This window comes from Vanessa cardui, chromosome 16 (assembly GCF_905220365.1).
Source record: "Vanessa cardui chromosome 16, ilVanCard2.1, whole genome shotgun sequence".
Taxonomy (NCBI): Eukaryota; Metazoa; Arthropoda; class Insecta; order Lepidoptera; family Nymphalidae; genus Vanessa; species Vanessa cardui.
Genome location: NC_061138.1, coordinates 12,374,230 through 12,396,536, shown reverse-complemented (window position 1 = coordinate 12,396,536; position 22,307 = coordinate 12,374,230). Strand labels below are relative to the sequence as shown.

The 22,307-nt window shown below is 32.6% G+C and overlaps 1 protein-coding gene across 1 annotated transcript in view; it reads right to left on the bottom strand.

Annotated features, from left to right (window-relative positions):
* Positions 1-22,307, bottom strand: part of LOC124536402 — a 167,769-nt gene that overhangs the window by 42,943 nt on the left and 102,519 nt on the right. The window contains exon 7 of the mRNA XM_047112933.1: positions 6,250-6,445. Within this exon, the coding sequence (XP_046968889.1) occupies positions 6,250-6,445 (196 nt within the window). The remainder of the gene's footprint in view (positions 1-6,249; positions 6,446-22,307) is intronic.

Below are 22,307 nucleotides of genomic sequence, written 5' to 3'. Positions count from 1 at the left end.
GTCGTAAGAAAGTTCCGATAAACTGATTCCCTGTTCCGGATTCATTCCGCCACGAGATTTATTACCCGCCAGACCATCCCGGACAATGTTCTGATTTAATCATTTCGAAAACTGACGACAGAATTTCATATATATCGATAGTATTGTTGTAAAAAATTTATTCGTTCACATTGATAGTGGCATCATTATTATTATTAGCATGTTTCAAGTTATAAAATAAATCGTATTGACGCGTCAGTCCTGTTTAACTTAGCGTGATTAACTCAAAAACTACAAGAAGCATTTTCAAACGCCTTTAACTATATACTAGGAAGATTTAGGCATACAACAACTAAGGCTAAGGCCTCCTCTCTTTTTGAGGAATAGTTTTGTAACATATTCCACCACGCTATTCCAAATCAGGTTGGTGGAATACATATGCCCTCACGATGTTTTCCTTCACTGCCGAGTAATATTTAGAATTAAACACATGAATATTAAGCGGTGCTTGCCTGGGTTTGAACCCGTATTCATTAGTTAAGATGCATGCGTTATAATCACTGGGCCATCTCGGCTCTTAAGGCATGATAATCTTATTAAGAGTTTGTGTAAGGTATTTGATATTTGATACCGGTTTTTTAATATCTGAAAAAATCTAGGAGATCATGAGTTCTATTCTTATTGGAGTTATATAATACGACATAAATCTTTATCTTGCTTATTCAACCTTTTTCTGGGTCGGTTAGAAATACATTATCGTAACAGTTTTATAGTTTTATTTATTATACTTGTATGTGAAAGTAAGTCTGTCTGTAAGTCTGTCTGTCTGTCTGTCAGATAAAGCTAATTTTATGAAATTTGGTGTTAAGCAAACTTCAAGTCCAAATAAGGACATAGGCTACTTTTTATGTGTGGCTTAATTTTTTTGTGTGGCTAACTAGTGTGGCTAAACCTCTAAAACTAAACTCGTAAATTAATAAGGCTGGATTAAATGTTACAGTGACTGACATACACGCAGGCTTTGTGCATATTTATCAATTAACCTTTGACATAGCATTAGGTGTTATAGCGAAATATTAATGAAATGTAATTATGCGGTAGGGTAACATATATTACTATATGAATATGACACATAGTGTGTTTTCAATGAACTTGCTAATTAATAAAACTAAATAATGGATCAAACTATTATCATTATACCTAGTTACTGTTTTGTTTTTTATTTTATAGAGGAAGATAAATAACTCTTGATCGATGCATTCCGACATAGGCATATTTTATAGAAGGTTACATTACCTTTCATTTAAAAAAAAACTATGTTTATTAAGATAGTTGCTAGTAAGTTATTTAAGTCTTATATTAAAATATATCTATGTATATTTATAAATGTATGAAATTTGGAATAAATAACCCACTTGATTTCCGAATGGTAGATCCTTACAAGTAAATAAGTGAATTTAACGCTTCATTATTGGTAAAAAAAATACTTAGACTTTTAAAGTTACAGTCTGTAAACTTTCCACTGCAGGGGTAGAGCTTGTTTTGATCAATGCTTGGTTTCTCTTAAAATAAAAAATGTAAAATTTCTTGAGCTTTTTACTAATAGCAAATCCGTTAGGGATGCTAATAGAGATAACCAAGATTTTAATTGATTATTTCATCTACAATATATTTTATATTTAAAATATATTTTAATAATAAAACTGTTTTAATAGCCCAATTATTGAGGAAGGTTCTAGGCTATTTAACATCACACTACAGTCCATAAGGGGCAGAATACGCTATCTAGTTTCTTAATAAAAAGAGCGGACTTTTAAATTCATTTGGAAAAATTCAGCGCAATGAGACATTTCCCCATGAAAACCGTGAGTTAGAGGTAATTAATGTTTAACAAAACACGCAAGAGTAATTTTAATTAAAATTCAGAGGAACGTAATCGCATTATCAAAGAGCAAATGTTTGAAAATGTAATTAAATGCATCGTTGCATGGCGTAGCATTGCTACGACAGTGTGCCGTAGCACTACATGACTACTACAAATTTTAAACAGTAGGACAGTAGTTGTAATATTAAGTTATTTATATTATTCAAATATTATTAATACATTTTTTCATTGGATAATCTTTACCTTATATATTTACTCATAAAATCGTTTGTTGTTGTCGAATTAATGAGTCTAGAAATGTAAAAATTAGAATATAGGTTCATTTCTTTAAAATAAGCTTTATATGTATGTATATCACTACATAGTATAAAACAAAGTCGCATTTTCTGTCCCTATGTCCCTTTGTATGCTTAAATCTTTAACTTTGCCTCTTCGTAAATTCAAATCATTTATAAAAAATACATTGGTAAAAAGGCGTATTACTCGATACAAGATTTTGTAGATGATAAAAAAGCGTGGATTAATATCTGTTGACTTCCACGCAGGATATGTTAATTTTATAATTGTATTAACTAAAATGACTTTTTATTTTTTAAATGTTGAAAAAGAGTAACTGATTTTCTTGTCGGTTAATCTCGGTAGAATCTACTTTCCGAACCGGTGGTAGCTTCACTTAATTGTTAACTACATAACGGATTTTGATGCTTTTTTATAGATACAGTGATTCATGAGGAAGGTTTTTGTATATAATACATAGACAATATAGTAAAAACAAAATAATTTGTAGTTTCACCTTCCCGAAATTACAGTTACATGGAATATTCATTACAATAAATGAATAATTATTTATTGTTTAGTCACAACGATTACGCTGGACATTGACAAATGATAAATCTGGACCTTTCTAACAAACCAATTCATTTTATATTGTTGAAACCGAATTGAAAATCCATAATGGTCCTGAGATTAATAAGATGCATTCAGAGAGGAAACCGGGTTACAATTTGTTATAACAAACAATCAATCAAATTATGCTTTATTCAGGTATTTGAATAGTCCATTTAAAAACTATATTTAGTGATGCTGCCACTGGTTTTTGTATTATTTGCCTTTTGTTTTTGTAATTATTTATAATGTAGATTCTATCGAAAAGAACAAACATGAAACTTACTAGTTACTATTTTTCAACATTTCAAATACAAGGTAATGTTATGGAAATACAATGATATATGCATAGATTATATTCTGCTTGGAAATCAACAAGTATTAGCTCTACGCCTTTTTATCATCCATATAATCCTAATAAGCTTTTTTTATGTGTTTTTACAAATGATATGAATTTATGAAGTTACAGTAATATTATTATATTAACTCTATTTATTTGGTAGTATGTTGATTCTTTTTAAACATGCGAACTGAAGAAAAATAATAATGTAACATATTTCACCTGGCAATACAATATTACATGAATAAGGAATAACAAAGTATTTGAGTGCTCTTCACACAAGGTAAAATCAAAAATAATTAATTATGTTTTTTGTCTCTTTTTCACGATTAATTTACGTTTCATCAAGTTTCAAATCACAAAGATTCTAAAGACGTTTGACTTCAAAAAAATAATTACGACATTTTTCCCTCCAAATGTTTTGAATAAAGTAATTTATAACGTTCCAAATTTAAATCTGTTTTTATATAATGGCCCATTTAAATTGTAAAATGAAATTTCGCTTACAACGAAACGGCGTAATGGTTTTGTAATTTTGTCTTGTATTATTTGAGTCTTATCCACATAGTTATGTATAAGGAAAATATCACTGACTGATCACGAGATCTCCAATATGAAATGTCTGATTGAATGGAAATGGAGCCTTGTTAATTAGAATAAAAATTACGAAACGGGTTTTGAACATTTTAACTTTAAAGGAGTAAAAAAGACTTGGTAAGTTGGTGTCGTCAGAACAGTCAGCTAATTGTCTATAGTCACTGGTAATGTTTTAAACCCTTGCATACATTTTAATGAGATTAATTCTGACTTTATACAAAGACATTAATAAGAGAAATGTGAGTATATATCCAACAATAATTGTTCCTTGAAAATAAAATACAATTATTCAAGAATGGCATGCAAATCAATTTAAAAATTTGAATACAATTTATTTCATTTCGCGACACAGTGGGACATCAAATTTAATTTCGTTAATGCTTTGTGTAAACCGTCCAAGGTTGTCTGTCTTGTCTATATTTGAGTAAGATAGAATTATTACTTCAGTTCTATGCCTGATTTATGGTTTATTTATTTTAAGTTGCAATATATTTATTTGCGGTCTTTGGTGGTAGGATCGCCTCGTGTTTTTAACGGTAATGTGAAGGTCACTTATCGTCATGCACCCTTTACACCGCCCTTATTTACTTACATACTTCGTTGTTTTACATAATAACAATAAGAACATTATGCATAGTTTATAAACTAATGTCTTTGTTTTTATTAATTCCGCTCCATAGTTTTTCATTTATTTTATTTATTATTAGCTATCTCAATATACATCCATGTATTAGATTATATAGCTACGAATAAACCACTGGCACAATAATAAATATTAAAATAAGATAACTCGTGTACTCTGCTAATACGGTATAAAGGCTCTTGAGTTATCTGGAAATTTCTATTATTATTCTATGAATTTTTCGTTCCGAGAAAATTTTCTATAGATAATTAAAAAACTTAAAAAATATAAAGTAGTTTAATATTAATAAAATCAATAATATAAGATTTTAAATTAACATGTAGTTATTGTTATTTCAGTTATTAATTACGGGATATTTACCATGTTTTTTATTTTTATCCGACAAATGTGTTCACCAGACTGTCTGTTTCGTGAACAAGACATTCGTAGATAATGTCGAAATATCGAGCTTCAACGGATAAATATATAAAACATGTTAAATATCCCGTAACTAATAACTGTAATAATGAAATCAATAATGCTGTTCAGTTATGGCGTGACCAATGGAAATAGAAATTAATTTTTATATATCCATACTTTATTGTGATATTAATATTTCTAAATTGATAACAGAACAGTTAATACGAATACTCTCGTACTGTAACAATATTAAGGCACTTTTAAAGTAACGTCAATTACGAGAATTCAGATATTAAGGCCATTTTTCAAAACTCTGATGGTAAATCCCAATCCCAATTTACGTCAGTATCTAACGCGATAAACTGAAATTAATAAATCAATTCATTTGACGACCTCTGTGGTCGAGTAGTGCGTATACCGGTTTTCATGGGTACACCACGCTAAGGTCCCGGGTTCGATTCTCGGCCGAGTCGATGTAGAAGTAGTTTATTAGTTTTCTATGTCGTCTTGGGTCTGGATATTTGTGGTACCTTCGTTACTTCTGATTTTCCATAACACAAGTGCTTTAGCTACTTACATTGGGATCATAATGTATGTGATGTTGTCAAATATTTATTTATAAAAAAAATCATAGAAATTATATAAATGAAATTAAATCTATAACATTGTAAATCGAAAATGACATAAATCATCTCTTTGTTACGCCACATATTATATATATTCTAGTACTTGCCCGCGGCTTAACTCGTGTTTTAGTGTGTTGGTTTTCATGTGTCAGGTAAAAAAGTATCCCATGTCTTTTCCTGGAGTTCAAGTTTCCTTCATACCAAATTTCATCAAATCGGGTTCAGCGGTTTGGTTATGAAAGAGCGACAGACAGACGGACAGATTTACTTTCACATTTATAATATTAATAATAATATCGACATGTGTATATTGTGTCAACATGACATGGTTGATGAAATTAAACAAAATCTCATGAATGATATGTCAGCTAATTGTTTATTATTATTTTTTACACGTATATACTCGTGTTATTTAGTATTGATGCAAGCCGGTTTTAACCACTGACCCAGTGAGCTAGTGTTACTACAGATCAAAGATAATCTTTGGGTGTGTTTATTATGTTTATGTAGTAATTTGCTAGACCGCTAACCAACGTTGTAAAAATTAAATATAATAATCAATTGTATTGAATAATTATATTTAAATAAATGTTTATTAATAGAACAAATATAAACTTAGATGCTCTTTTAAAATTTGATCGTCATATTACTTTCGAAGCAAAGATAGCGATATACTGTTTATAATTACGAAATCTTTGAAAATTGTTTTGTCAATGGTATTTATTCATAATAATAATAACAGCTTTTATTCTTTTATGTCAAAGGAAACAACCAAAACAATAATTATTTCACTTAAGATTAATGCACAAACGTCACCGCTCATTCCGATTTGTCCCCAAGTCTGACATTTAATTTATTTCGAAAATTATAAATGTAAATAAGGCTAGCAACTTACTGTGGTTCATGCTCAGTGAGTAGCTCCTCAAAATGAAGTCGGATGGTGTGCGCTGGTGGTGCTTGTATCACGGTGACGCAGTGGACGTCGTCAGGATACGGGCGAGGAAAACCAGGGCTCGATACGGTGGCGTGTGGATGCAAGTGAGACAGCACTATTGATTCGTTGCATTGTACTTTAGATGCTTTATATGGATCTGAAACAAAAATAGGAAAATTAGATATGTATCTAAAAGTGCACATTGTACTTTAGACGCTTTATATGGATCTGAAACAAAATTAGGAAAATTAGATATATAGTGCAATGTCGTACATAAGATAACTTGTGCGTGACAAATGTAAGAGCTAGCGCGCGCTATTGTGTTGTCTTGTTTCGTCACTCTTGTCAATTCGGTGAATATGTATGTGTTGCGCGCATGTTACGACGTGACCATTGGGGGACATTTGTGCTGCCGACCGGTGAACAAGCCCGTGACGAAACTGTCAGCTTCTTTACGTTTTTTTATAGCAGTGCGCGCACTGCACTTTGACTGCCGACTTTGGCGCGCGCAAAATAGCGCCACCATCTATTCAAAACGTAAACATTCGTGAAGACAATACTGATACTGATGTTCTGATAGAAGAAGTGGAAAAGAGACCAGATCTTTATGATAAAAAATTGAAAGAGTATTCAGATATTCACGTGAAAATTAAAGCGTGGGGAGAAATTAGTACCCAGTATTCTCTTCGCTGTCTTTTTCTGCCGAGTCTCACGAGTTCACAGAGAACCACCGTCTCTTCGAAATCCATAGTGGCAAATGACACTTCGATTTCTGAACTGAAAATGTTTTGTCACTGTCTCTATTAATGAGCACACTCCACTTTGGAAACGTGACGTGACAATGACAAACACTTTAAAGTCACCGTGACAAAAATCGCCGGTGCGCGCTAGCTCTTAGCCTTCAATACGGTGTTATGGAATTTGATTCTACATCCTAATTTATATCACATTATTATTGCATATTATGAATATAGCAGAGGCTATTGAATTTACTTTATTGTAGACAATTTTTAATGTATTTAATTGATCAATAATTTGTAAAATTGTAATTAATATAATTTTATATGGCATAGCATTTACTACTGGCATGTAACACTATTTCTTATTTTAAATATGATTGAGCTGTCATTAGAAAACAATTGGACGATATCGTGACATTGTAAAAAAAGATAGAGAGATTGGAGCATCATTGTAGAACATAAGATTATTTTGGCCATCCCGAACTACTGAAGTTATACGTCACTACATGAAAATAGAACTACTTTTACACTAATGTTTCTCCAATATTAACAAACTAACTTAACGTAATTATAAAACAATTTTTGAAAACGTAGGTACATGCTTACATTCCATTTTATATCTTTGGATAATTCTTTTTCTGCCTATATAAATTAAACAAAATGCTGTTTGTTACCCTTCTACCACCACAAATTCCATTTAAGACTTCATAATAATGTATTTTATTATTTTATATATGTATTTTAATTTTGTTTTTTAAATACATTAATAAAAGTGTCGTTTATCTAATGAGTTCTAATGTAATATATTTTGTAATCTGTTTGAAAATAAATATGTGAGGCATGGATCCATCTGTAGATGGATGTTCCATATGTTATCAAACACCTAGTAAATCCATCAAGTTTCAGTTATCAGTCAATCACGATAAGAATTATTTTGTTAATTGAAAAAAAAAAAACATCACAATCAATTGTGTTTTTTTTCTATAACTTGTTAACAAGTAAAGCATTAACTAACTAACAGCCAATTAATTCTAATATTTTTGATTCGATTGTTTGAAAAGTAGAATATATATTTTTTAGTATATTTATCTACACATATAATATAACTGAAGTGTCTGTTTGTAATATTAATAGGGAGTAACTTAGGCTACAATAATATGTTTTTGTTATGTTCAAAGGCGTACGAGGTCGCGGGCACAGCTAGTATTGTAATAATTGTTGTGTTTAGAATATCCCTTCTTCATTGATTTAATATCTTATTTTTAATATAAGAATTTTTTTGTTTTTTTTTTTTTTATGGTATAGGTTGGCGGACGAGCATATAGGCCACCTGATGATAAGTGGTCACCACCACCCATAGACAATGAAGCTGTAAGAAATATTAACTATTCTTTACATCGTCAATGTGCCCCCAACCTTGGGAACTAAGATATTATGTCCCTTGTGCCTGTAGTTACACTGGCTCACTCACCCTTCAAACCGGAACACAACAATACTGAGTACTGTTATTTGGTGGTAGAATAACTGATGAGTGGGTGGTACCTACCCAGACGGGCTTGCACAAAGCCCTAAAACCAAGTAAAAAAGTCTTTATGAAGGAATGATTATATATTTTAAAATCGTCACATATTGAAAGTAGAACGCCACAAGCTCCCGCGTTGAGACATGCAATATAGTGTTTGCCTCTCGTGCTTTTTCATACAAAATATGTCAAATCAGCGTGTATTCGGAATTGATTTTTATAGAAAGAGCGAACCCGGTGATATTAAGCGAAATAACATAAATATTTTGCCGTAAACATAGCGAATAAGATATTCGTACTTTTTATGACGTTTCACTTTATTTATTCCCAGAGATTTGAGGATGTATTTTTATTGCTCGAGAGGATAAACAATTGTTGTGTCAAAAATATGTAAATATTCAATTATCGACATCGATTTCCGACCTGATCCGAAGTTTACGTCATTCGTATTCGAGAACATAAGCGTGATGTAGTTACTTTGAAAGCATTTCCCAAATGTAAGTGAAAAATATTTTCAAAGAAGCGTTTGTCCTCTACATATTGTGAGCTTCGCTTTGAACAATACCATCTTTCAACGTTCAATTGCCCACAGCTGTGGGTGGCATATTTGAAGTTAATGTTGCCTTTCACGTATTCATAGCATATTGGAATGGTTATTTTACATCGCGTATATGTAACAGCCGAGATGGCTCAGTTGTTAGAACGCGTGCATCTTATTCGATGATTGCGGGTTCAAACCCAGGCCGGTACGACTGAATATTCGTGTTTTTAATTTGCGTTTAAAATTTATCTCGTGCTCGGCGGTAAAGGAAAACATGGTGAGGAAGTCTGCTTGTGTCTAATTTCATAGAAATTCTGCCACATGTGTCCCGCATTGAAACAGCGTGGTGCATATTCCAAGCCTTCTCTTCAAAGATAGAGGAGGCCTTAGCCCAGCAGTGGGAAATTTACAGGCTGTTGTTGCTCACACCCCCTGGGCTTTGTGACTGCGGGGAAATGTGTCACAGGTCCTTTCAACCATCCCGCTCGATTTATTAGGCGACGGCGGTATTGCAACCTGCTTGGCGTGTTTAAAAAAAATAACGTTTAAAATAAAAAGGTAATACAAGAATAAACCAAATGTCAATCGTTTAGTTAAAAAAAAAAATAACTACGAAAGCCGAGTATACTTTACACACATTTTTCTATTACTTTTTAAAGAATGAATACATGCCATATATCATGTAGGTTAACGTATATATTTTTAGAGGAAAAACACTTAAAGACACGGTAAACTAAGGGAGCTTTCACGACGGTTGTCTAGTGGAGTTTGGTAGATAAACATATGGCAGAATTTCATGTGTCGTACGCAGTTTTTCTACCGATATTTCATCACCAAGCATGAGAGATATTATGGACACAAAGTTCTTATAATTATATCATTAAATCGATCAGTTTTTTTATGGTATAGGTTGGCGGACGAGCATTTAGGCCACCTGATGGTAAGTGGTCACCCATAGACATTGACGCTGTAAGAAATATTAACTATTCTTTACATCATCAATGTGCCACCAACCTTGGGAACTAAGATGTTATGTCTGTTACTGTTATTTGGCGGAAGAATAACTGTTGAGTGGGTGGTACCCAGACGGGCTAGCACAAAGCCCTACCACCAAGTAAAGTAAAAGTATAAACGGTGGAAAATTTGTAAAAAGGTCTTATATTAGCTATACAGAATGTTCGAATATTATTATCATCTACATATTCGACTGTATACAGTTCAAGTACATGCAAGCGTTATCCCAGGGGCTTCGAGACAGTAACGAATTAGTACGTAAACTGCGCGAACCGAATAATTAATTAATGAACGTGAAACTTCTATAATGAACCGCGCCTCGGAGAAATAAGCTTGCCGTCTTTAGTTTTGATGACGAAATATTAGATTTCGTAAAATTGATATCATTAATATTACTTGAGTAGATGGTAGTAGTAGTAACAGTCTGTAAATTTCCCACTGCTGGGATAAGCCCTTTCTCTTCCATAAAGGAGAGGGTTGGTGGTATGCTCATGTGGCAGAATTCCGATGAAATAAGACACATGCAGGTTTCCTCACTATATTTTCCTTCACCGCCGAGCACGAGATGAATTATAAACACAAATTAGGCACATATATAGTGGTGCTTGCCTGGGTTTGAACCCGCAATCATCGGTTAAGATGCACGCGTTGTAGCCACTGGGCCATCTCAGTTTGAGTAGATGCTTAACTTTTTTTTTAATTCGATATATTTAAATCATTTGTGTAAGTACTTTGTCAACATTTCTCCGTTTATAAAGTTGTAGTGGTAACTAGTTAAATATAATATGTACGAATAAAGTACGATTCAATTTGTATTGATTGATTTGATCTTAGTAATTTAGTTTTCAATTTATTTTCATAATACATTTTAAATATCAAAAAACAAACTGACTGTTCAAATAAACGTCAATTAACGTCATACCAGGCAAGTATAACCTCTAATCTAATCAAGGTCGGTGGTTTATTGGGGTAAGGAATGGTTAATCTTTCTCAAGCTGTGTCGATAGCTGTTATTCATTTGCATAGCCGATAGCAAAAAAAATATACACTTTTCGTATAGAATATTAATATTCATCGTGTCTCCCCGATCAGTAGCGGTGAAAGATCGAATCTTAATGTGGGCAAGATACAGTTTGCGAGGCCTTTGTTTTTATTTTTTTCCGGTATCCAAATGTTGTACTTTTTCAACACCGTGAGGCCGTGACTCCCCGATCAGTGGTGGCGCAAGATCGAATGTGGGCCTGTTGTCCACCCTGTTTGCGAGGCCCTTGTTTTTTTCCAAATTTCGGGCGCGAGGGCGATTGCATTGCCGCCACTGTTCCCGATGATCTAATGGTAAGAACAGGTGAACAAAATCTCGGACAAGCAGTACGGCATTAATGTTTGCCAAAATTGTTTTTAATAACTCCCATGCTGTTAATATTACAAGCTGTTAAAAAAAAAACAACTTGATGAAACTCGAATGTATCGGATGACAATCTTAACCATGCTTCGATCAGATCTCATTGATGTAGCGTTGTGGAAACTCATAAACTTTTTCCTCAAAAGGGGAGGATTTACCCGAGTAGGACATTAGCAGGCTATTATTTCACTTTTATCTGAAGATATAAAATGTCGAGATAGCCCGATAAGCACTCGGATCTTAACTATCGTCATGACTTCAACTGCTTAATTTGTATTCGAAATGCATTTTATTCTTTGCTCTGACGGAAATTTTCATTGATCTGAGGCACGTCTTTCAATTCGTAATGAATTTTAGTTTAGACTTTGAATATTCTATTTACGATATACGAAAAAATATTATTGTTTTGGGAAGGCCGAGATGGACCAGTGGTTGGACGCGTGCATTGACCGATGATTGAGGGTTCAATCAAAGGCAAGCGCCACTGAATATTCATGTGTTTAATTTGTGTTTATAATTCATCTCGTGCTCGGCGGTGAAGGAAAACATCGTGAGTAAACCTGTATGTGTCTAATTTCATAGAAATTCTGCCACATGTGTATTCTACCAACCAGTCCAGAACTGCGTGAAAGACGACCTTAGCCCGGCAGTGGGAAATTTACAGACTATTGTTGCTGTTGTTTTGGGAAGACATGTAATCAATACATCATCTGATCGTAAGTGTTCATATTTCCTTATAGATATTACTAATAGGAAGATTGTCAGATGACAAATGTGTCGACAGTCCCATGTAAGTTCCCTCCGTTTATCCTTTTCAAACCGAAACAAACCAATAAGCTTTGATATATGGACCGCATGATGGAATAATCAATCAATGAATTTTATCATAAACGTTGTTCACTGATATACTTTGTAATGAAAATGGTGGAAAAGATTACTACTGAATTTCTTGCCGGTTTTTCTCGGGAGAATCTAATTTATATAAACAATCTGAATCTGACGATACAAGCGTTCTTTTACGTGCGTACTTGTCAAAAATTATTTTGATTATAATTTTGATATTGAGTGGTAATCATATAGGTACAGAATGAAGGTTTCGTTCGTTATTGCGTAAAATCCAAGTATATGGGTTGTAAAAACACGACTCGACGCAAGACTTCAAACTTCAGTGGTATTCGTGATAAAATGTCAAAGTATTCATAACATTACAAAGTTCAAACCTCGAAATACATGCAGTTATGACCACATAACGCTCCTTCGGAAGTCGTTAGGGGCGTAATTCTCATAAAAGTGCTGTAAAGATGAGTTCATAAACCCATCGTAAAATTGCCTTAAGTTAGGGATGACACTAAGCTCTTTAAGATATTACGATGTATAAGGTTATACCGAAACTTATTGCTAAACATATTTTGAAGAGAAACTGTCGTAAAAGTTAGGATTAATTATGGTATATAATTATTAGAAATGAGTCTTATTGTTTTATGATTTAATAAAAGCCACCGTCAAGTTGAGACAGGGGGAGAGCGGGTTTTAGATAACATATATGTAAAGTGATATCATCATCATCATCCTCCTGCCCCTATCCCAATTTTATTTGGGGTCGGTACAGCATGTGCATCCTTCCATACTTCTCTGTCAGACGTCATCTCACAAGTAACATTCTTTTTAACCATATCGTCATTCACACAATCCATCCATCGTTTCCTTGGTCGTCCTCTACCTCTATATCCATCCACATCCATGCTCAAGGCCTTCCTCACAATATGTTCCTCATTCCTCCGCATTACATGTACATACACATATAGCCGCTTTCCCCATAACTTCTCGGCTATCGGTTTCACTTTCAAAGTGATAAGCTATCTTTATTTCACCTTTAATCCAAATCCATTCAGCAGTGCGATTCATTAAGAGATCACTTGGTGTCATTCGTGAAATCGACGATACGTCCTTTCGACACGTGTATCTAATAAATTTTATAATTATAATAGACAGTGGCACGTATTAAAATCTGTCATATTACACTATCGTGTCTGTGGTGAGATTCGAGTTTCTTATTACAGAATAGCCCTATAGTTGTTTTTGCCTGAAACATACGTCCATCCTCTGTCAGTTTTCTTCGTTTTTGGTATTACAAGGAATTCAATTAAGGAAACGTATTTTTAAATTGAGTATTTGAATCCGTTCGATTTGATTGTAGTTTCAGAAAAGGGTTTTGAAACCTCGAAATCATGTTTTCGTAACATTGTATTGTTTTGTATTATTTTGTTGAGTATTATAACTTCTTTCCGATGTTGTGTAAGAAATTTATGTAAAATTAAGTATAAATATGAGATAACATCACATACATTACTCCGATCCCAATGTAAGTAGCTAAAGCACTTGTGTTATGGAAAATCAGAAGTAACGACGGTGCCATAAACACCCAGACCCAAGACAACATAGGAAACTAATGATAATCTACATCGACTCAGCCGGGAATCGAACCCGGGACCTTGCAGTGGCGTACCCATGAAAACCGGCGTACACACCACTCGACACATTTTTTCTGATCATTATCATCTTGTTAAATTACAGTGATCTTGTGTTGCTAATTATGAAAGTCCCTTGACAAATGACCCTTGAATCGATGAAGTCTTTGAAATTCAAAAGACCAGTTCATTCATTCTTGTTCAAGAGTCCGATAAAGATTCAACTATTCAACGTCTATTTAATAGGTGTGAAATAAAAATCACCTTAGAAAGCCGGGTCACACGAATTTATTTAAGTCGGTTAAATGTATCGAAAAAATAAAGAATGTCTTAAAATTTTACCTTTTTGCGAACTTTATTAGAAACAATTTGAATTATTATTATACAGGTATTCGTTTCTATATTAAAATTCCGTGGATTTTTGTAACTTTAAATCACCGATTATAAAATTTAATTATTTATTAAAATTCATTAATATTAAACACGAGAAGACGTTGACTTTAAACCATTTATACAAAATATAATATTATTAAATTAACATAACTTTGTATTGTAAGTAATAATGATTTATTTTCTAGCACAGATCTTTAATAATGAGTTCAATTGGGAGACTGGAGCCCAAAACCCTGTACTAACTGTGTAATACTTATAAGTATGGTTTATACAGTGCTGGAAAAGAAAAACTACTAAGTTTCTTGTTGGATCTTCTCGGTAGAATCTACATTCCAAACAGTGGTAACTTTACTAAATACAGTTCTATAAAATGTAAATTAAAATTAAAAAAAAATAATTTTAATTTGATATTTGAATAAAGTATATTTTGATTAAAAAATACTTAAATTAGGTACACTCAGTTTTATCCATCAACAAATACATATAAATGTACGTTTAAGATTTTATTTACCATGTTTTTTATTTTTTATTATTTGAGTCGCGTGAACAAGACATTCGTAGATAATGTCGAAATAACGAGCTCGACCGAATAAGAATAAAAAACATGGTAAATATCCCGTATTTAATAACTGTAATAAATGTATGAGCATTTAAAATAATAATGGCATCACTAAATTGCCAAGCTGTGAACTCTCTCACATATTTCCACAGCGTAACGAGTTTTGATATGAAGGTACAATATTGATTGTAACGAGCAGCCAGTTCAAACAAGCAACTGAATACGGAATGGACAAAAATTGACTCAATTCATTCGAATGGCAAGGCTGGTTTTTCACAGAAGTCCAGTATTTCTATGTTAACTCAAGTAAAACGTAAATAAGCTATGACTGACCTCCTGTGTATCTTATACCTTCTGTTTCCTTTAATTTGAAAATAGGATTTTTATTCTAACACAATATTATACTACTGTCTGAATGTTAGACGTGCAGATTTTTTACTATATTTTCATACTGTGGGATCAAGACTATTGTATTTGCGCTGTTTTCAATTGCAATCTTCGTTCATCGTTTGTATAATTTCATGTTTATAATTATAGAAAAATAAAATATTTAAAAAAAATATTATTAACTTTTCTACAATAAATAAATATCTGAAGCGTTGTACTAGATCTCTCAATGTTGTATAATATTGCAAGCAACTCTCCGAATATTTGGCATTCACCAAAGCTTACATTCGTTCATCCGTTCATCCATTCATTCGTTCATTTCCATCTATCCAGCTTCAAGTAAATCTTGAATCATTTATATGCGTGCTAGCTGAACCACTTAAATTATTCAAACTCTAGTTATGATGCCGCTGGGTTAACATGTTGATTCATTGTTGATATGCCTTAAATGTATTAATGGTAGAGTTTTCTGTTAAATGTTGTCCAGAAATAGCTTTAATCGGATCTCGTAATTTATTAAAAAAACCGTCTAGTTTAATATTGAAATATTTGTAATCTATAATTTAATGTCAATATTATAAAAATATTTTTTTTTTTTTATGGCTTTTCTTTGTGCCAAGAGGGCACAGATTATTTCGCATTATAAAAATAAATAAGTGTGACTTTCCGAACGTCATACGTCAAGCTGTCAGATGGCTTTTTAATTCGTTCAATTTTGGCGGGAGGCAGCGCGAAATACGGTCAGGCGTATGTTATACTGTTATATTGTTCTTGTTATAATATTAGCAAACCAGAAATTGATTAAAGTATTTTGTAATTAATGATTATGGTAATATACACAGATTTATAATAACATATTAATGAATATAAGATTTATCTTTTGTATTAGTATATATTATCTGTGTAGTTCTGCATCTGTCATCTTGGGTGACATATATCGAAAAGCGCGGGAAAATAAATGGGCGTGTGTGCAACAATTGGTGAATCAACCTTATATGTAAAAATTACAATTATTATTTTATATTTCAGCTAATTTATTATTAGTAATTTTTGTTTTAATGATATTATTTGTCAATAAATGTCAATTCTTGTCAACCTTCCAAAAATGACGTTTCATTAGATGCAACTACTTTTTCAACTTATTTACACAAAAACCCTAATAAATTATATCTAAACCTGCTAATGAATCTCTATCTATTAGTGAAAAGCGCATGAAAATCCGTTCAGTAGTTTTGGAATTTATCGCGAATCTACAGACAGACTAATGCACTCCCCCTAACATATAAATTTAACATAATACGTTATGAGAGTCGAGATGGGCCAGTGGTTAGAACGCGTGCATCTTAACCGATGATTGCGGGTTCAAACCCAGGCAAGCACCGCTGATTCATGTGCTTAATTTGTCTTTATAATTCATCTCGTGCTCAGCGGTGAAGGAAAACATCGTGAAGAAACCTGCATGTGACAAATGTCAAAGAAATTCTGCTACATGTGTATTCCACCAAACCGTATTGGAACAGCGTGGTGGAATATGTTCCAAACCTTCTCCTCAAAGGGAGAGGAGGCATTAATTTAGGCATATAAAGAAATATCAATAAAAAAAAAAAAAAACAAGAAAGAGAACAAAAATAGGGTAGGCAAAGAAAATTATACAAAATAGATAAATTAGAAGCGACAAACACTCTCATCATCCAATCATTATGACGCAAGATGAAAACAATACGATCCGGTCGTCCCGCCTGGTATGTACAGGCTGTTACAAACAATCCAAATTTACTTTATGATTGAAAGTTTTACAAAATGAATATAAGTAATTTCGAACGAGAAAGTAAAGTTCCAGTTGTAGAGATGCCACACACTGTAACACAGATTTTCCGATGTTTTGCGTATTCAATATACTAATGGATTTAGGATGCTGTTGGGTTCACGGCGTTTTTATATTCCATCTCATGTACTTGCAGTATCACGTACTAATGACTTTTATTTTGAAAAACGATTTTATCGATATAGTGAATGAAATGAATTCAAAATTGTTTAGGTATGTTGATTGAAATAATTAAATTATATGGGGAATATAGATGTGCTCCTACTTAATTTAAAAGTAAGCCAGTGTAAATAAACGTAAGTGTAAAAATGTGAGAGTCGAGATGGCCCAGTGGTTAGAACGCGTGCATCTTAACCGATGATTGCGGGTTCAAATCCAGGCAAGCACCGCTGTTTCATGTGCTTAATTTGTCTTTATAATTCATCTCGTGCTCAGCGGTGAAGGAAAACATCGTGAGGAAACCTGCATGTGACAAATTTCATAGAAATTCCGCCACATGTGTATTCCACCAACCCGCATTGGAACAGCGTGGTGGAATATGTTCCAAACCTCCTCCTCAAAGGGAGAGGAGGCCTTTAGCCCAGTAGTGGAAATTTACAGGCTGTTGTTGTTGTAAATATGACTGTAGTCATAATCAGTCGTAATTAACGCTTCAAAGAATGCCTTAATTAAACTACAATACTAATATTATATATGTGAAAATAACTCTCTCTGTCTGTTTTTCTTACACTTCCAAACCAATGAACCGAATTTGATGAAATTAGTTATGAAACAATCTTGAACCCTAAGGTATACGGGACGGGTCGCTAGTGTATTATATAATAATCAAATCCAATCAAATCAAATCAAAATAAACTTTAAGTAGGCTTTTACAAGCACTTTTGAATCGTCATTTTACAATTAAGTGAAGCTACCACCGGTTCGGAAAGTAGATTCTACCGAGAAGAACCGGCAAGAAACTCTGTAGTTACTCTTTTTTAACATTTAAAAATGTAATAAATATATATAATAGTTGTTGAGTCTACTTTTGTAATATACGAATTCGTATAGATATGGATCGTTCATGGCGCTGCGTTGCGCAACGCGCCAGGTAGACAGGCGGCCTATATCTCGCTCCACTTTTCAGGTTAACAATACCAGTTTTTTGACGCGCCCGTCGTTCTGAAGTTTCAATTTTTTTTTGTTTCAATGCATCATCAATTTTTTGATTTACTTCGAATATTTGAAAATACTATTTAATTTTGTACTTGTACACGTAAACTACAGACGCATACATACATATATACTTCTATACTAATATTATGGATGTGAAAGGAACTATGTCTTTTACCTCTTCACTCTGAAACCGCTGAACAGATTTACTTGAACTATAATATGCAGATAGTTTAGATTTATTAGGCGGTTCAATTATTCTTTCATATTTTATGATTTCGACCGAGGTATTTATTTTTTAACAATGTAGGAATACTCACTGTTGCATATATTTACAACAATATTAGGTATGTATTTTCACAGTAACATCGATCAGTTTGATAAAATCAGTGACAATCATTGTATGTGCACTAAAAGTAAGGATTATATATATAATAACATAAGAAGCTTATAACGCCAGGTTTCCGACTCCGCAAATCAATAAATCCTTCTTGGGGCAAGGTTCTATAATAAAATTCCGCAGACATTTTTAACTTTGCCGTTTCGTAAATTCAAATCGTTTATAAAAAATACATTGGAAAAAAAAGCATATGATTCGATTCAAGATTTAATAGATGATAAAAAGCGTGGAGTTAATACCCGTTGACTTCCAAGCGGATATATTAATTGAAATAATTGTATTTAATTAACTTGACTTTGTATTTTTTAAATGTTAAAAAAGAGTAACTACTGAATTTTTTGTCGGTTCTTCTCGGTAGAATTTACTTTCCGAACCGGTGGTAGCTTCACTTAATTGTAAAATGACGATTCAAAAGTGCTTGTAAAAACCTACTTGAATAAAGTTTATTTTGATTTAGTTTTTTGATTTATTAGTTTGTTTCATGTATTGGTAGCTTTGTTAGTGACAATACGAGCATTCTTTTATTTATTTATATTCCAAACAAAACCAGCGCGACTCTAACATAAAAATATATTATTTTATATTTAAACCAGACCTTACTACTATTCTATCTTTTACATCGCAACAACACAATATCCACTATTAGAAATATATAGAATCATAAATACACTGTACATTTTTCTATGTCTAAAACTAATTACATTTATTTGATGAGTTTTATTAGTAGATAAATAAAACAGTACACTGAATAGTGATAATTATACAAATTAAACAGACTATTAACCGACCGCTCTGCCTTTTGTTATGACGTAATAAAATTGGTTGTCATTTCATGGTTAATGTCTGTATGATACACTTCTCTATATATAATGGAAATAAAACTCAAACTCATATTGCTTTATTCAATATAGATGTATTACACTTTTTTTACTGATGGTCTATTGAAACAGTAACACCGGTTCGGAAATGAAAATGCCCTGAGAAAAACCAGCGAAAGAAACTCAGCGGGTTATTTTTTTTGTCTCATGTATTAAGTATATTAAACAATTTAAATGAAATGAAATAGCCAAGAGGCGATCGTATCATTCCCAAGGTGTACTATCAATCATAAACTCATTAATTGTATAATAACCTGTTGCACACAAGCGTTCCTTAATAGTTTTTTTAAATTTGGCAACAGATGCATTTTGAACGCTTTCTGGGATAACATAATAAAGAAAGTTATAATAATATATAATGGGGGATTTACATCTGTACAGGATTATTTGTGAAACATTAGCATCGCAGGACTCTATTAGTAGCGTCATAAATGCCAAGTTTAGTTCTAGAAAGTTTATATAGCTTTATTGATGACCTCCGTGGTCGAGTGTGTACATGTAAAAAGTTCATTAGTTTTCTATGTTGTCTTGGCTCTGGGTGTTTGTGGTACCGTCGTTACTTCTGATTTTCCATAACACAAGTGATTACTACTTACATTGGTATCAGAGTAATGTATGTAATTTTAACCAATATTTATTTAATATATAACATGTCCAATATTTTGATTCAGCTTCATTAATTATAAAAGAAATAATTGATGTCCTACTTTTTTGTACTAACAAGACAAACCAGGTCAACAACTCTTGTAGAAGCTGGTGGTTTTTAATATTTATTGTATAATATGTACCTACTCTAGATTAGTGTACTAATATGTAATATTGGCGTAGGAGTTGTGTTGATTATATATTATAAGTTAAATCTTAAATAATACAGTAACAGCCTGTAAATTTCCCACTGCTGGGCTAATGGCCTCCTCTTCCATTAAGGAGAGGGTTTGGAACATATTCCACCACACTGTTCCAATGCGGGTTGGTGGAATGCACATGTGGCAAAATTTAAATGAAGTTAAACAAATTCAGGTTTCCTTAGGAAGTTTTCCTTCACCGCCGAGCACGAGATGAATTATAAACACAAATTAAGGACATAGATATTTAATGGTGCTTGCCTGGGTTTGTACCCGAAATCATCGGTTAAAATGCACGTTTGCCATCTCGGCTCGTAATTAATAAAACGTCACCATAATTCTTTCACGTGAATAATTGAAATACATATCAAAGAATCTCCGGCATTACAAGTGAAAACAACAATTAATGGTAGAACGCTTGTCAAATTACCGACACAATAGGGTAAATTGCACCGAAAACTTAACAGATTTGAGCGCTTTCAGACGGCACTAAAACAATCCAGTGCCTCAGAAATTCAACCGAAGCAAATAAAATACGTTTTGCGCGTAATTTATTTTTGAAGTGAAATTTGTATGGGCTTTGAATGTACTAAATATTTATAACTAAAGACGTTTATCTTTAAAGGAAACTGCAAACCATTATATCACATAACGTATTAAATCTAACTCATAAATAAGGTCGTCAGTATGTTCAATAAACATATTAACAACTATAAAAAAGATCTCGTCCGGACCGTTCAATCTCCATCGTATCTTCTCCATCGCACGTGACACTGGCGAAATAATCTGGGTTCTCTTGGCACACATAAAAGCCATAAAAAAAAACAATAAAAAAGGTCGTTGAATATTAAATTTAAAATAACACAATAAGGTAAGAATTAAGTAACTTGCAATCAAGAATTATTTTTTAATTTTCTGCAAATTTATGGTTGGAGCTGCTCAAAATGACCGATTTTATATATGCAGTCCCATATTCACTGGGACAAAAATCGGCTAACGCTATTTATATACATGATTCTTGACGACCTCCGTGGTCGAGTAGTGTGTACATCGGTTATCATGGGTACGCCACTCCGAGGTCCCAGGCGATTCCCAACCGAGTCGATGCAGAAAATTGATTAGTTTTCTATGTTGTCTCGGGTCTGGGTGTTTGTGGTACCGTCGTTACTTCTGATTTTCCACAACACAAGTGCTATAGCTACTTACATTGGGATCAGAGTAATATATTTGATGCTGTCCCATATTTATTTATTTATTATTTATTCTCAGGAAAATTGTTTCATACCAGTAAATTTCTTATAGAATTAGTTCATTACTTCCTAAGATTAACTCCTACATACAAACTCTTTATAATATTAGTATATATTATATTCTGTTTATTTTTAAAAGTAGTATCTTCAAGTCATAAAACAAGTTTCAACGTAATGAATCGGAACGGTCAGATAGCAATTGCCTGAAAGTTATAATACAGAGAAAAAATATATTTCTCAAGAGCGTAGTATGCTTTGAAACTCTCCAGCTTGTTCCATTTAAGCGATTTTTTTTAACCTGCGCTTGAAGTTTTAAAAATGTAATTTATTTTTAATCATAAAGTGGTCTTAGGCGAGTTAATATATAAGACCTGCTTGAGTTTACGTATCCGTTCAAGTGGATAATGGTTATTCATAAACCTTTGAAATTAAAATCCAGCTTAAATAGAATTATTAAAGCGTTTTTTTTAACTTGATTCATATATACGACATGCATACCAGTTTTAAATAAAAAAGTGCTTTATGATTAGAGTTTTGTAAATCTTTCTATATGAGTCGTTAACATGAGTTTTCATTTTATTTCATGTTTTAAGTGAATTTTAGTTGCAAATATAAATATCAGATTATTTTCATGCATATATAG